Raw genomic sequence first — 16,209 nt, 5'->3', positions numbered from 1 at the left:
CCAAGATGTCTCTCTAGTGAGCAAGATGCTCTGCTTGGGATAAGAGAAGGAAGTTTCACAGTATAAGAAAATTGAAAATAACACGTTTTTAGACAACAGAGAAATCATTTCATAAACTTTGGTACTTCCAAATTATGGAACACAATGAAGCAATTAAAATCAAGTTTTGGAGATTTGATGAACTGCCGGAGGCCTAGGCCTCTTCCCAGGCGGGTGTTCACCAAGGAGAAGGCTATGTTCAGTTGGAGCATGAAGGTCATGAAGTCCAATGGTGAGAAGGCAGACAAGTTCAAGTCTGGCATCTCCTAGGCCAAGGGGTCTCCTTGAGCTGGAGATAAAGTTGGACCTCAAAGCCCAGCTATGGGAGCTGAATGTAACAGCAGCCAAACCCACTATAGAAACTTCAGATTTTTTGTTTCAAGAAAAATGTTCCCAACACCAACAGATACACTGGGGCCAAAATCCCCAGCAAGTCAGCTGGCTCCTCCCCCTTTGCCTGGTCACTATGGAGACATGGCTAGGGAGAGACCTACATTCCATGTTCCACATTCCATGCTGTGAAAGAGCAGAACAGGCTCCAATCAGCTCTAACAAGCAGGAGAGGGGAGAGCCGAGGGATTCCTGAGCATCTTCCTGTGCCCACCTGTCCCAGGAGCTGACCTTGGTCAATGGAAGGGAGCTGTCCCCGCCGGAGGACAGAAGAGAGCAAGCTCATGGTGGTGGGGTGGATCTGGTGACATGAGGGCAACAGTTCCCAGAAGAGTCGGACCACGTGAGAGCCCTGGGGCCAGGCTCCTGCTGCAGGGAAAAGACCCTGCCTTCACTTTTTCTACTTCCACAGAGGGTGGACCAGGGTTCCCCGCTCCAGCAGGACTGGAGCACCCACCCAAGACTGCAGTGGCCCTCTGGGATCCGGTCGGGAGGTGGGCATTGGGGTGCTGCTCAAGGCTGCCCTCCCTGGTCAGGACCAGGCTGAGCTATGATCCACATGGGTGCTGGATGGTGCGGCCTCCATCATTTCCAGAGCTGTCTCTCTACTGAGCAAGATGCTGAGCCCAGACCCGGAAATCAGGAGTGCTTGCGGCAGGGGGCTGCTGTCTGCACACAGGCAGGCCCCTGACCCCACCGCCCCGTCCTCTGTCATCCGTCGCTCTCAATGACCTGTGGGATGAAGGCTGGACTCTGAGAGCAAGTTTTCTGAGACCTCCAGTAGTTTTCTTACATCACATTTTCCTTTAATTAGTAATTTTTTTGAAACCAGAGAGGCCAGCAAAGGCAGTTATAGGGCTTATAGAAAAGACAGTGGGGGTGATGAAGCTTGACTAGCAAATAAAAGAAGCTCAAATCCAGCAAAAAGTGGTCGTGAAGGAAGCTATGCTGCTTACTGATGAAAAGTTACCTGTCCACGCTAACCCTAAATCCACGCTGGAAAAGCTGACCAACAAACTAAGAAGTATAGAAGAGAAATTGAAAACCAGTAGGACACTATGCACAAGAAAATGGTAGGGTCATGTGAGTGCGATAAGAATTAGCCTCCTAACATGCAAGATAGACTTTGGAGCTTGCAACACAGCTCTCGGTGAAGGAAGAGCTGGAATCCGATTGCAAGCAGCAGTGGCAGGAAGTGAGGAACGTTTCCCTGGTAAGGGAGAAACAGTACGGAGAACTGCAGACATTATACAGGAGCTAAAGAAAGCCGAAGCTGAGGCAGCTGCAAAGGCCCATGCCTGTCCGGCACCTCGGGGGAAAAGCATCCCTGGAGAAGCGACTGAGTGAGCCAGCCATGAGCACGCTGGGACAGAGAGGAAGAGGGGAGCTGAAGCAGAGGGCCGGGCCTGGGAGGGGGCAGCAGAGAGGCAGGCATCTGAGTTGCGCGGGGACCTCGTACAGAGAGCCAGCAGTCACCCGAAGTGTTAGTGCCGCAGGCCCAGCAGCGGTGGGAGGTGCAGGCCACCCAGAGCCACCCCCAAAGTCAGAAGCAGCAGCTGCAGCAAGAACAGCGTTCTACGGAGTGCTTGATCCGAAGCAGGCAGTCCCTGCTACAGGGAGCTTCGGAGACCACGAGAGCCCCTTCCAGAGCACCACATCAAGGATCAGTCCTCAGTAATTCCCAATGTATCGCTGATTCAATAAAGACTGGAGCAAGTATTCTTAGGTGCTGCACAACCCTGGTTAGGTAGGCTTTGGGATCTCGTTGCTGCTGTCAAATACCCATCATGACATGTTAGTGTGAAGGACTGGGTGCTTTTTTCCAGCCCTGATGCTAGGCATTTGTGTGACCAGCTTCTCGTAATTAGGTATTTCTTTAATTAGTTCTTGTTAATAGACAGGATGTTCCTCAAACCTGCAGACAACCTAACACCATTTGCCAAACACTTACATGAAACCAGGTTCAGAAACCACCTTGAGAAAGTGAAACAGCTGTATGATTTATTTCATCTAGCTGAGTCAGATTTCTTTCTAGAAAAAGCACCTTGAAGGATAGCATTTCAGCCTGACTTTGTCTAGTGCTTTCTGCTCTGTCCACAACCAGCATCAGCTTATCCTCAATCCTTTTGGCCAACTCAACACAAAGGCAACATGTTTTTAAGCTTTTTTACAACTACCTGACCAGGTGGCTCCCTCCACAGTTTTCTCAGGACTGAGAAGGTGCTCTAGTAACAGCAATGCCAACTGGCACTGGGCAGAGTGACCCTGGCTGAGGCGGCCCTTCCAGTTTCAGCTTTCAGTACATGGAGAATGGAAGAGACAATAAAGGGGACGTATATGACGTCAAATCTTTTAAAAACGTTGTGAAGAAATACCTCTAGAATTAGTGAAGTGGCTGAATGCCTCTGCTTGTTTCAGGAAAATGTATCCAAAAATGTTCTTAAATATCTGGACAACTTTTTAAAGAACTTGTGCCATCTATTTCCTTAGCAATGCCCTCAACTCTGATATGACAAGATTATTTATTGTTACATATATTAAGTACTTCAGTGTTAGGCCCCCTATTACATTTTCTTCCTGTGCGTGCACTTAATAACACATGGAATGCCTTTTGTAATTAATATGTGCCATGTATTTATGCCTTTTTAATGGAACTAGGAATAGTATTTTAAATTAGTAAAGACTTTTTAGACTTTTAGCGTAGTTATTTATCCTTGGTTGTTTGTTTGCTTTTTTTTTTTTATGGCATACTGGTGGCTAGACCACTGATTTATTTGAATGCTAGTACAAGACCATAACCTTATAGTTTAACATTGCTCCTCTATGGGAAAATATAATCAACTTTATTTTCCAAAAATTGTCAATAAAGAAAAACCTTAAAATAATTTTATTGAATTTTGTTTTATTGATATGTAAAATAAATTTATTTAAATTGGATTTAAAAAGGACTCTCTCTCAATGTGCCTTTAACTTTTAGATTTAGCAATTTTTCTGTTAAATATGTAGTTTCTTTATTAAACAAACTTTTTGTTATTTAAAAATAAAAGCCTACTTGGATCAATAAAAAACAATCAAGTTTTAGGGGGATATGTCTTATCATATAAACATGTTTACAATATATAAATAAAAAAGTACAAGCAGAATAAGCAGTATAATTCTGACTTTATAAAGGAAACATCTAGCAGAGCAAACAGACTAGGATGAAATACACCAAAATATTGAAAGTAATGCTTATTGCTATGTGTAGAACTATAGATAATTTTCATTTTCATCGCCATGATTTTCTGTGCTTTCTAATCATTATATAATGGATATGTTTTGTTTTTATAATCATGCAAAGCATATTATTTTTGAAAGAATAAACACAAAGCCCTCACCATATAACTAAAATATTTTAATGTGAAAAAGTTAGATAATGTGGAAAGAACAGTTCAAACACAGGTACACACATCACGCTGATGCAAAGTAAGACACGAATAATTACTACCGCTCTCTGTCAAAGCGTGGTCAGGCAGTGAGTTAACTCGCCTGGGGAGTCCTCCAGGGCAGAAGCTGGGCTGCAGCCATGTTTAAGAAGTGGTTTCAGTAGTGGTTACATGAGGTAACCCGGGTGAGCATCCTGGCTTTGCCCTCAGTAGCTGTATGACCTGGAATAAAGTCCCATAATTTCTCTAAGCTCAGTTTTCTCATTTGTTAAAAGATTTTTTTTTTTAAGCTGGTGGTTATACATAATAGAGCTGCTCTTCAGGGTCAATGATATAGTAATGCATGTCAAATTCTCAGCGTAGAGCAAGGTCCTAGTAATGTCCCATGGATGACTGAATGCACTGCTCTAAGTTCAGAGACTGAGGAACCAGTGGGAGTGGAGTGGCCAGGGATGTCCCTAGAGAAGGGGCGGGATGTGCGGGCTCACAAGGACTTTCTCCCAGTGACATGAAAGAAGCAGTAAAATGCGCAGACCCGAATTCTAATTCCAACAAAGCATTTAACTTACCTCAGCCTCTATTACCTTAGTTACAAAATGGGGATAGTGGGTCTTTCTTTGCCTATTCATGGAGTTTGTTATAACAATAAACTTCACCCATGTACTCCTTAATTTAATAAATGTTTTTCGAGAATCCTATTTTATACTAGATAATATTCTATGTGCTGGGGTTAGGAAAATGAGAGAAACAGATTGCTGGCCTAGTGGAGTTCAGAGCACAGAGGGGTGCAACAATAAACAGGATAAATAAGCAAAATATATAGGCTACTAAGTGATAGTAAGTGTTATGGAGAAAAGTGAAGCAGGGACAGGGACTAGGACGGGGTGGCAATTTTAGGCAGAGTGCCAGGGAAGGGCTTCCTGAGAAAATGGCATTAGGGTAAATAAGAGCCTGAGGTAAGTAAGAAGCTGAGGATCTGACATGCTAGCCTTTGGGAGAAAAGGACCCCAGGTGGAGGAAACGTCCAGAGCAAAGGCCCTGAGGCGGAGTGGAGGGAGCGAGGAGGGGAGCAGTACAGAGAAAAACAGATACAAGCTCTGTGGATGGAACCAGACTTGTTTCTTGACCCAAGTGAGATGGGTCGCCACCTGATAGTTTTAAAAGGGGGACTGGCCGATCTGATTTATATCTTAGGAGGATACCCTGTCTGCTGTTTTGAGAATATAGTGACGGGATCTCCAGTGAGAGTAGGAAGGCCATTAGGGAGGATTTCGTAGTTACTAGATGAGAGCCCATGGACAAGGATGGTAGCAGTGGAGACGGCAAAATGAAGTGACAAATAGGAACCCACTTGAAAATGGAATGGTTCTTCAAACTTATAATATGGTCAGTGCTGGAGGGTCGCCAGTGCTGCTGCACGGGCCGCGGCGGGCGCCAGGCGCTCCACACAGAGGAGTTTAACAAGGTGGATCGGAGGGATTCAGCCTGGGTGGGCGGGGCCCTCAGCGCTTGTTTCACCAGGGAGAGCCCAGGCCACATTTCTTTATGTGTCTCATGCATGTGGCATCATCAACATCAACATGTTTGCTGACACGTAAACCCGGTCTGCTCCTCCACTTCCGGCTGAAAACAGAATAACCTGCTATGGTTCTGTCCGAGCTGGGGACTCAGAGCAGAGCTTGACCAAGAAGCGATCCAACTGCCCTGCCTTTCCCCTGGGGGGGCCTCTCTTTCTCTGGGGCACTTAGCACATCCTTTTGAGATCATCCAAGGCCACTTGTTGCTAACTGACAGGCTTTTCTCTTCAACAGTCTTTTAGAAGCACACAGAGCTTAATCAGCCCAAATTACAGGGTCTGCTTCTTTTCAGGGGTTGATTTGAATACCACTGCTATGGGAGGAGGAGAGATGTCTTCCTAAGGAGGGAGCTTTCTCCTGAAAGGGCCGTTCTCAAAAACACATCCTTCGCAGCCCATTAATTATATTTCATTTTGACAGATCTCATGTATAGTTGTTATATCTTTAGGGGGAAAGAAGGTGTTGAGTGATTAATTGGTTGATAGTGCATGTTAATTGGATGCCAATTAAATTTAAATTTAATTCATATTTTAAACACTTTATTTAACTCAGGACTAGGAAATCAGAATATTCAAGCTCCTTGAAGGAACTTGTCTATCTGTCACCTTCGTATGTCTATTGACACTTTCTCTTTATTTACAAACTTGTTTTTCAAGAGAAAGAATCAGAAGGTTCTTAGAGCTTCCAGCTGTAACAAGAAGTTTGGTTCTCGCAATACATAAATATTTAATTGCTTGATTGAAAAAAATACATATACCTCCACCCTATTACTTAAGTTTGTTCTAAACAAGTCCTGTCAGGCAGGAAAACGATGCAGTTGGATTCCTTTCCCCTGGCTCGATGATTGAAGAACCACCTCCTGAAGAGAGTTTGCACTGAGTCTCCAGGAAGACACTGAGATGCTCTGGTAGAGAGCCAGGCAGCCTGAAGGTGCTGGGGTGGGCGCAGGGGCTCATGATACTGGGAAGTCTCAGAAATTCTCTGAGGCCTTGGAACAGCTGAGGTATCTTCTGTTTCTAGTATATAAGCCAAGAAAATGGGGACCACGAGTATGCTCGGTGGAGCGTGGGCGCTGTCATGTGACTGCTCTGGATTTGTATACTAGCTCCACCTTAGAAAAGTCACTTTGCTCTTCTGAGCTTCAGTTCCCTCATCTCTAATATGGGATAACAGTACCAATCTTACAGGGATATGACAAGGGTAAAATGAAATATTTAATGTTTGCAAAAGCCTGACACATTGCACAGAGTAAGAAGTTCAGTGCCTGTTGGTTGCTGTTAGCACTATGGCCAGGCCATTCCAATGTCACCTGGTCCTGTAGAACACTGGCACCTAGGAGTGACTGCTGCTGCAGTTGGTACGCACATGCACGCTGCACCACGGCCTGTCCTTGACCTCTGTAATGTCGTGGTACCGGCACCTGAGGTTTGAGCATCCTTTTCTCACTAACTGGCTCTCTTGTCAGCTGTCCTGGAGAAGCCCCTAGAAAAGAAGGCCGGGAGAAACTACGGCCCCCCAGGAAACAAGAAGCTTATCTATTTTATCGACGACATGAACATGCCGGAGGTGGATGCCTACGGGACCGTGCAGCCCCACACCCTTGTCAGGCAGCACCTGGACTACGGGCACTGGTAAGGGCCCGTGCCAGGCACTGGAGCCGGTGGGGAGAGGGCCAAGGCCGGGCTGAGGGCCGGTCACCATTCCCCTGGAGCTGCTCCGCTCAGCCTGGCTCTGGCACCAGCGGAGGAACTCCATTCCCCACGGGGGTCTCTGCTCCCTGGGCAGTGCTTCCTGGCAGCGGCATGGCTCCCCCCATGAAAAGAAGCTACTCAGCTCGCATCTGAGGGAAAAAGCCTACCTTTTATTCAATATTCTTCTCAAGAGTTGCCTTCTCCAACCCCCCCAAAGGAGAATGAACTACTCCCCTTCCCTCCTCGTGGTCCCACAGCAACGAGCAGGCACCTCAAGGGTCACACCTAACACACTGCGTAGTGCCGAGTGTCTGCGGGTCCCAACAGCCCTGGTCTCTTAAGAGCAACTCACTGGTCCGATATTGTCTCTTGCAACAGTACAGTTTTTAATGGCAAAAGGTCTGGCCTTGACAAAAAAATAATCAAGTCAGTGGTCTGAGACCATTTTTGGCTCACCTTCCTACCTCACACAGAATCAGCTTCTGAAAAAGGGTGGGGAGTCTGAAGAGGAAATTCAGAGAGAACTAGAGTTGGGAGGGTCACCCGGGTCGCCTTTCAGTCACCCCTAAGTCTCTGTCGGATGCCGGCCACCTACAGCCACCCACAATCCACGCCAGCCTCTGAGCGGCTGGACTTCATTGGAGGAAATCAGAGCCAGGCTTCATGGCCAGAGGTCTTAAATGAGAAGTAGAACCTTCTTGGAAACTCTATCATATTGCTTCCATGTGTTTACATTCTACTCTCAAAAATGTCTGCATCATTCCTTCTCCTCAAGCTTCCCGCCCACCCCGGCTGATGACCACGCCATCTGCCGTCTGCGTCTCTTGCTTACACGTCTATACAGCTTAGCTGCATCCCAGAGCATCCTCTCTATCTCCTCCTGTTACATCTTCCCTGAGGAAGAACCACCCACCAGCATCTTGATTCTACCTTCTTCCACCTCCTGAAATCTTCACTTCATCAACAAGTCACCTGTCTCCTTCATACATGTATTTAAACGTGCATAACCTTCTTCTAATGTTTTTTTAAAAATTCTCTATTTACTGCTCTATCTCTCCCTGCATAATCAAATTACTCTGTCTTCACGCCCCTATCTCCTACTCATCCTCAGACCATTATTACTTTGTTCTTATTTCCTCCACTTTACTGAACTGTTCTTGTTCAACAACTCACTGTATTTTATTATGAAACCCAACAGATCAGTTGAGTCACCGTCTTTTTTATTCTCTCAGCAGCACTTGATGTGGTTGACTACCTTATCTTTTTGGAAATACTGACTTCCTTTGTCTTCTGGGGTGCCCTGCACCCCTGATTCTCCTCCTACCTCTTAGTCCACCTTGGTGGTCTCTTCTTCCTGTGCTATTTCCATAAATATTGGATCCTTCAAGATTTTGTCCTAGGCTTATGTCTCTTCTCAGTGTCTACCAATGGAGCTGGACTTTTTTTTTTAATCCGCCCAATACATGAATGATAGGGCACATTGCACCTCACCTTGACAAGGCGCTCACCTGCCTGGGCCCCCACACAACTCTCACCTGTGGTTTCTGACTGTTCCAGGTATGATCGGAACAAGCTGTCTCTAAAGGAGATCATGAATGTACAGTATGTCTCCTGTATGAACCCCACTTCAGGCAGCTTCACCATCAACCCACGTCTTCAGGTAGGGGAGGAGCCATGGTTCTGAGATCCTAAATACTGTGTTACGCGGGCTGATGTCACTTGATCATAAGTAATTATTGTCCCTACCCATCTCCAGCCTTAAAAGTGGTAAATCATAAAGGCTGTGAACTTTCTAGGGAGAGAAACTCCTAGACCTTGAGTCATGAAGCTGTTTAGAGCTGAAAGGGGTCATATAGTTCACCTGATTTAATTCATCTTTTATAATAAGAAAATGTCACAGAGATGAAATGACTCTCCCAAGGTCATGCGGATATTCAGTGTCAAATTTGGATTTGGACTCCATTTCCCTAAGTCCTTTGACCCAAGATCCAAAGCCCATTCTTCCCCCAGTCATTTTAGGTTCAGCCTAAATTTGGGTTTATTGTGAAAAAAACATGACCAGAATATAGGATTCAAAGCCCTTAGGGGGAGTCTTTACTGTTCTATCTAAATTCAGAAAAGATGAGTTTCAATCTGTGGCAACAGGTGTCTAACTCCGGCCTCCCCCACGTGCCTCTGTTTCCTTCCACAGCGTCACTTCAGTGTCTTTGCCCTCTCCTTTCCGGGAGCAGACGCCCTGTCCTCCATCTACAGCACCATCCTGACTCAGCACCTGAAGATCGGAAACTTCCCAGCGTCTCTGCAGAAATCCACCCTCCAGCTGATCAATCTGGCCCTCTCCTTCCATCAGAAAATCGCCACCACATTCCTGCCCACAGCAATCAAATTCCACTATATCTTCAATCTCAGAGACTTTGCCAACATTTTCCAGGTGAGTCCGTCTGCTTCAAGATGCCCCAGAAGGCTTAGGGATGACCTGGTTCCTCACATTCTTAGTAAAATAATAGCTCATGCCAAACTCTAGGCAGAGGCCCAGTTCCTATGGAGTCAGGAACATAAAGTGGTAAACAGAGTGCCCCAGACTCCATGAGGAAGGACCTCAAAAAACAGAGTTCTGTCTGCCAACTAAATTATTTCCCAGTAAGCAGAATGCATTTCTGAGTTGGTTCCTTTGGGCTGGAGAAGGCTCAGCGTCTTGGAGATAATGTCATGGAAAGATTTCAGCGTGCCTAAGGGGAAAATGGCACAGAAGAAAGAAAGAGAAAACTATTTTGCAGTCCCCTGTGATACAGCCATTGGTCTTGAGTGAAAACGAATGTCCCCGAGCATACAGGATAGCTCTGCCTCCTGAGGAACCTACGGCGTAATATTCCTGGGCCACCATCTTTCAGCCCCTGGATCCTCAGTTCTAAATATTGCAGGTTCTTTTCCAGGCCAAAGCCATGTCAGGCCCTTTGAGCTGCTCCCTCTGCCCGTGATTTCCAGTTGTTTGGCCCTGCACTCTTAGAGGGCAATGCAGCAAACCCGGCCCTCACGTGGTGACGTCCACAACTCTCCCATCCTGGACAAGAGTCTGTACAGACTGCTTTTCAGAGAGACCCCACCCCAAGATAGCACTGGGCATTATTGAGGGGAGAATGCCTTTCACACTGAGCAGAGACCACACCTGTGGGGGGTGTCAGCGAGGTCAGGCATGACCCTCCATGGGCAGCACGTGCATTTGGAGTTAACTACCCAGCACACTACCTGTGTAGGTCACCCTCTGGGGAACCCAAGACTAGCAAAGGGTCCCACCCTGAAGACATAGGACCTGCATGCTCCACGCAGGACTCTTGGTTGTAAAGAGCAGAAACCCACTACACACGTCTTCAAGTATCCAAGAGCTGTGCCCCACAGAGGCTTCACCTGAAGGTGGTGCCACTGCGCCCCACAGCAAGGCCGGTCTCTGAGAACATCTATAAGCTTGGGAGAGCACTCCGGGAAGGACCCAGAACCTCCCAGGCATTACTTCTTTAAACACGAGGAGACAGAAAGCTGCTAAGATTATACAGGTTTGCCTAAGAGTGCACAGCCATCCAGTGAAGAAACTGGAACTAGAATCTAGGGCTTTGGGTTCCTGGCCTGGACCCCTTTCCATCATCACACCTTTCTGTGCTCCTCATCTGCACTCCCAGCGAGGAGAAAAGGGTAAGAGAGTTACGGCAGAAAGGGGTCAGCTGTGAGCCTGACTTTAGGTCTAGAGCCCTCAGGCGTGGATGATGGCGAAATTTGTGTGTACCCACTCTTATCTCCCCTTCGGTGAGTATTAATTGAAAAAAAATTTTTTTTTTCAATCACACAGTCTCTCTTAAATCTCACTGCAGCATGATGAGATCAGGTTGTTACCATCTGTATTTTCCAAGTTAAAAAAAAAAGAAAAAGTTAAAGTCATTTGAGGAAATTCACATGGCTCATAGTGGCAGAACTCAAGGGAAAAGAGGCATGAAGCCTCTTCCAGAAGCATCCAGCCCTCGCTCCTGCCTGGACAGGCACCTTGTCCCCTGTACAACTTCAACTTTGTACTCACGGAAATCCTTAGGGATCCACGTTTTTATCCCAATTCCACTGGGACTCGGAGCAGTTACCTGCTCGGACATGACAGCATGAACAGTGGCAAAGGTGGAAAAGTATAAAACAATGTTAAACAAGCAGTCTGGTCTGGCGGGAATAGAGAGGAGAGCCCAGGGTGGGGTTGGTGAGGTCAGAAAGATCATTTCAGCCCGGAGAAGTCTGACTTTAGTCTGTGGTAATAGCTGGCGTCCACTGAGCACCGTGCTTAGCCCCGGTAATTTAATCCTCACAACAACCCTATGAGGTAAGATACTGATCATTTCGAGTTGAGGAATGACAAAGCTGTGCCACAGGCAAATCAGGTACCTGGAGCGCGCTCACAGAGCTGGTGAGCAGCAGTAGGAGCAGCGGTGTCCGAAACTAGAGTGTTCCGCTCCACTGTGCAGGTAATTGGGGCGACAGAGGCTTCCTGAGGAGGAAGATTCTACTTCAGTCTCGTTTCAGGGGCGAGAGCGGGATGGAAGTGAGACTCTTGTTTCCCCTGGTCTGTTTCTTTGCCAGGCTCAGGCTGCCTGAGTGGCAACCCCTGGGCTGTGGCTCCCAGCCAGGCCCATCTGCAGCCTGCAGGCTGCCAGTCACCTGCTGCAAGTGTGGAAAGCGCAGCCCCCGCGCAACGCCTGCCTCCCTCCAAGCGCAGAGCCCCTGGCTCACCTCCACAGGGGGAGCTGCTAGCCCAAAGCTCGACCACCACCTCCCCCTGCACCCTCCCTGCCTGCCTGCTTGTCTAGAGACCTGGTGGAAGACGGCCCTGCCTAGACAGTACGCTGTTCTCCATCCCGCTGGATTGAAGGCGCGATCACTGGGATAGGTTCTGCACTTCCCTCCCTCTGTCCCATTCAGGACAGAAGGATAGTGCTCTGAGTAGCAGAAATTACTATCCGTTCCCAGTTCCCACCTCCGCATGACACATCACTATCTAGATGGTGCCAAGTTTGCACTTGCCACGCTCACGCTGACTCAGCCCTTCCCTGTCAGTCACCCTGAGTGTTTGGCCAGGACAGGGCTCAGAAACCTCCACAGTCACCCTGCTGTCACACAGCCCTGGGAGTCGGGGTTCCCAGCTGGTGCTTCTTCCGGCCCTCCATGTCACATGCATGGCCCTGGGCCTAACAGAATGCCTTTTTTTTTTAAAGAAACTTTTATTAAAGTATAACATACAAGTAGAACAGCACATACATCGTAAGTATAGAGCTTGATTCATTGTCACAAAGTCATCACACCTTAGTAAACACAACTCAAGAAAGAGACCATCCCCAGCATCTCTGAAGCTCCCCTTTGACTGCCTCTGGTCACTCTTTCCTCCTCTTGGTGTGATATCGTGGTTGTACCCATACATACAATCACGTTGTTTATGAAAATAAAAACGATTTCTTTAAAGCTTCTATTTCTTTTTCCTGTTCTATTGCTCTGGCTACACCTGCCAGTACAATGGTGAAAAGAGGTGGCGAGTGTGGTCTTGTTGCATTCTTAATTATAGGGGGGAGAGCTTTTAATAGTTGACCATTAAATATGATGCTTCCTATAGGTTTTTGTGGATGCTCTTTGCCAGATTAAGAAAATTTCTTCCTTTCTATACTTTTACTGAGTTTTAATTATGAATCTATGGTGAAACTTAATGAATGATTTCTCTGTATCTGAAATAATTATATCATGTTTTTCTCCTTTTTACTGGAAATGTGATAAATCACATTGATTATTTTTGAATGTAAGATTAACCTTATACTTCTGTAATCAAGCCAACTTAGTTGTTACATGTCAAACATTTTATGTTTTGCTGGATTCCACTTTCTATTTTTTCTATATAATTTTTGTATCTATAGTAATGATCGTTCTATAATTTCTCTTTCTTCTATTATTCGAAGGTTATGAAGTCCTCATAAAATACATTAGGAAGTGTCCCCTCTTTTTCTCCTCTCTGGAAGATTTTGTAAAAGTATTGCGCCTTCCTTAAATGTCAGAAGAATTTACTGATGAAATCATCAGGAGTTTTCTTTGTAGAAGATTTTAAATTATAAATTCAATTTCTTTACTATAGATTAGACATTTCAAATTTTCTATTTTTTGATGTATCAGTTCTGTTAAGATGTAAATGTCAACAATTTCAAATTGATTGGCATAAAACTTTATATATCCTCTTGTTATCTTTTAAATATCTGCTGTAGCAGATATCATGTCCTCTTCCTTATTCTGAATATTGATTATGGGCCTTTTCTGTTTTCTCTTTTTATTTTTTATCAATCTTACTAAGGAGTTATCAATTCTGCTAGTCTTTTCAAAGAAACTGAAGAGTTATCAATATTATGTTTTTTTCTTTATTGACTGTCTCTATTTGATATCTGTTTTGTTATTAATATTTACTCTTATAATCTCTTTATTCCTACTTACTTTGGTTTTGAGTTAGTTTGTTCTTCTTGTTTCTAACTTCTTGACAGGGCTACTGAGATCATTAATTGTAAGACTTCCTAGCTGACTGACTCTTTTCTTATCATTGAATGCACTTTATATCTAAATGGCTCTTGCTTTAAAGTCAACTTTGTATGACATTAGCATGATTATTCCATACTCTTTTAGTATCTTTATGCTATATTGTTTTCCAGCTTCTTAGTCCAGCTTTTTTGTAGTTTTATATTCAAGAAGTATTTCCTATAGGCAGCATACAGTTGGATTTTTAAAATCTAGTCTGACAATCATTGTCTTTTAATTAAAATGTTTAGTTCATTTATATTTTGTGTTACTTTATATAATAAATATTTAAAATTAAATCAAATTTATACTAGTTGTTTCCTTTTCTCTAATTTCTTGTATTTTACTGAACTGTATTTATATTTTTATTCTTTATTTTTTCTTTTAGCATGCTATTCATTCTTTCACTATTCATCTAATGATTACCAAGTGCATCATTTTATCATTTTTTTCTTTCATAAATAGGTGCTTTTATCAATTACCATACAATGCAAGGATCTTAGAACAATTTATCACCCTTCAATTTTTATGCTAGTCTTTTATTTTCATCCAATGTGTATTAAAAACCCATTATACAATAATATTTTTGTCTTAGTAAGTCAACATTTATTTATATTTACTCACATATTACCCTTTCCTATTACCCTTTCCGTTGATTTTATTCATGCTGCATTTCTTGTTTTATCAGATTAAAAACACATTTATTTCTTATTTTTAAAGAATTTTGGAAGGGGATTGCCTTCCAACCAATTCTCAGTGGGCAGCTGTTTTATTTCCCCCAGCACTTTGAAGGTGTCCTTCCATTGTCTTCTAGTTTCCATTGTTTCTAATGAGAAATTATCTCTAAGTCTAACTGTCCCTTTGAGAGTATATATACATTTTTTTTACTTGTCCACCTTTAAATTTTTCTTTTTGTCTTTGATTTTCAAAAATGTCACTATTATGCCTCAGGTGTCTAGGTGGTATTTTTTATATTTATCCTGCTTAGTGTTTATAGCAGTTTTGAATCTTGTTTGATGTCTTTTTTTCAGTTTTAGAGACATTAGAGCTACTATCTCTTTAAATACTGCTTCTGTTTCTCTCTTCTATTTCTGGTATTCCAATACACATATAGACCTTTATGCATGCTGCTGAATCTGAGCATTATCCTGCTGGTAATGATGAACAATTAAATGACCCCTTTTTCTCCAGGACCAAGACAAGAAAGAGAGCAATAAAGGCAAGCACAGGAACAAATGAGTTGTAAGTTATAGAACTTACTGAAGTTGTTAAGGGGCTCTAATCTTGGAGGTCTTATTTTTCAATGAAAAGGAAAGCCATGACATTGGCTAATAGTAACAGAGATGAGACAAATTTGAAAAACTAGTAAATATTTGGAATAGCTTCTGTGTTAGATAGGAAGGAGAACCTACTAGAGATGGACAAATGTATTGGTGACCTGCAAAGGTCAGCTATATTCATTCCAGTCCTTTGTCCTTGTTCAGATTTCACATAAGCAATTGTCACTTAGACTAGTTTTCAGAATTGCACTTACAGAATTGGAATACAGCAGAGAAGCCACGTCTTTCTTCATTGTGATTTGGAATGTAACAGTGATAATTCCAGGCTCTAAGGTCAGGCAAGCTGATTTCAAAACCTATTGGTTCTAAACTAAGGCCACACACAGTGTGACATTGGGCATGCTTCCTCTCTTTCTGAATCCCAATTTCCAAATTACACAAAGTGGATATAATAAAAATGACTGTGGGATGATCATGATGGCTAAATGAGCTTTGCCTGGCAAAGCATCTAGTCCAGTACCTGTCACGTAACTGGTTTCAATAAATTGTTGCTGTTGTAGTGTTAAGTCATTATTCATGTTATTTTTTGTCTGTTCTCCTTGAAGGGCATTCTCTTCTCCTCAGTGGAATGTATCAAGTCCACACAGGACCTAGTAAAGCTCTACCTGCATGAATCAAATCGTGTTTATCGGGATAAGATGGTGGAAGAAAAGGACTTAGATCTTTTTGATAAAATCCAAATAGAAGTGGTCAAGAAAATTTTTGATGTGAGTATTGCTCTGTGGATATTTTTTACATTTGAAAAATAATGATGATTATGCAGATGATCACGGAAATGATAAAAATCTAGCCCATAAATTGGAGAAAATTAGAGATTCCATAAGGAAAGAAATATCTGTTATCATTTTGCCCAGGTGAAAACGCTGGGGTAAGAAGAAACAAATTAATCATAGAATCTCAGCATTTAGAAGGTCTATGGACATCACCTGATCCAAACCCCTCTTTTGTGCTAACTCCTCTCACTGGCATTTCTCAGATTTGTCATCCCAGTTGATGCGCCAGCATCCTTGGAAACGCGTAATCTTATCTTTCCCAAGGCAACCACTTTGGAACTGTGAATGATTGAACATTTAGAACAATTTTGAAATTTGGGACCTTTGAAACAATTTTAAAGATTGAAATTTGATTCTAATAGTGATCTAAAATATATTTCCCTGTCTTCCAATCCTAGGTC

The 16,209-nt window shown here is 43.7% G+C and overlaps 1 protein-coding gene across 2 annotated transcripts in view; it reads left to right on the top strand.

Annotated features, from left to right (window-relative positions):
* Window positions 1–16,209, top strand: part of DNAH9 (dynein axonemal heavy chain 9) — a 303,753-nt gene that overhangs the window by 168,402 nt on the left and 119,142 nt on the right. For both annotated transcript variants that reach the window (XM_090290843.1, XM_090290844.1), the window contains 4 exons: window positions 6,897–7,062; window positions 8,680–8,782; window positions 9,314–9,553; window positions 15,581–15,742. In XM_090290843.1, coding sequence (XP_090146969.1) covers window positions 6,897–7,062; window positions 8,680–8,782; window positions 9,314–9,553; window positions 15,581–15,742 — 671 coding nt within the window. The remainder of the gene's footprint in view (window positions 1–6,896; window positions 7,063–8,679; window positions 8,783–9,313; window positions 9,554–15,580; window positions 15,743–16,209) is intronic.

Source organism: Furipterus horrens, unplaced genomic scaffold, assembly GCF_987537825.1.
Source record: "Furipterus horrens unplaced genomic scaffold, mFurHor1.1.pri manual_scaffold_11, whole genome shotgun sequence".
NCBI lineage: Eukaryota > Metazoa > Chordata > Mammalia > Chiroptera > Furipteridae > Furipterus > Furipterus horrens.
The sequence above is the reverse complement of the archived record's forward strand: the minus strand, read 5'-3'. Positions and strand labels throughout refer to the sequence as shown.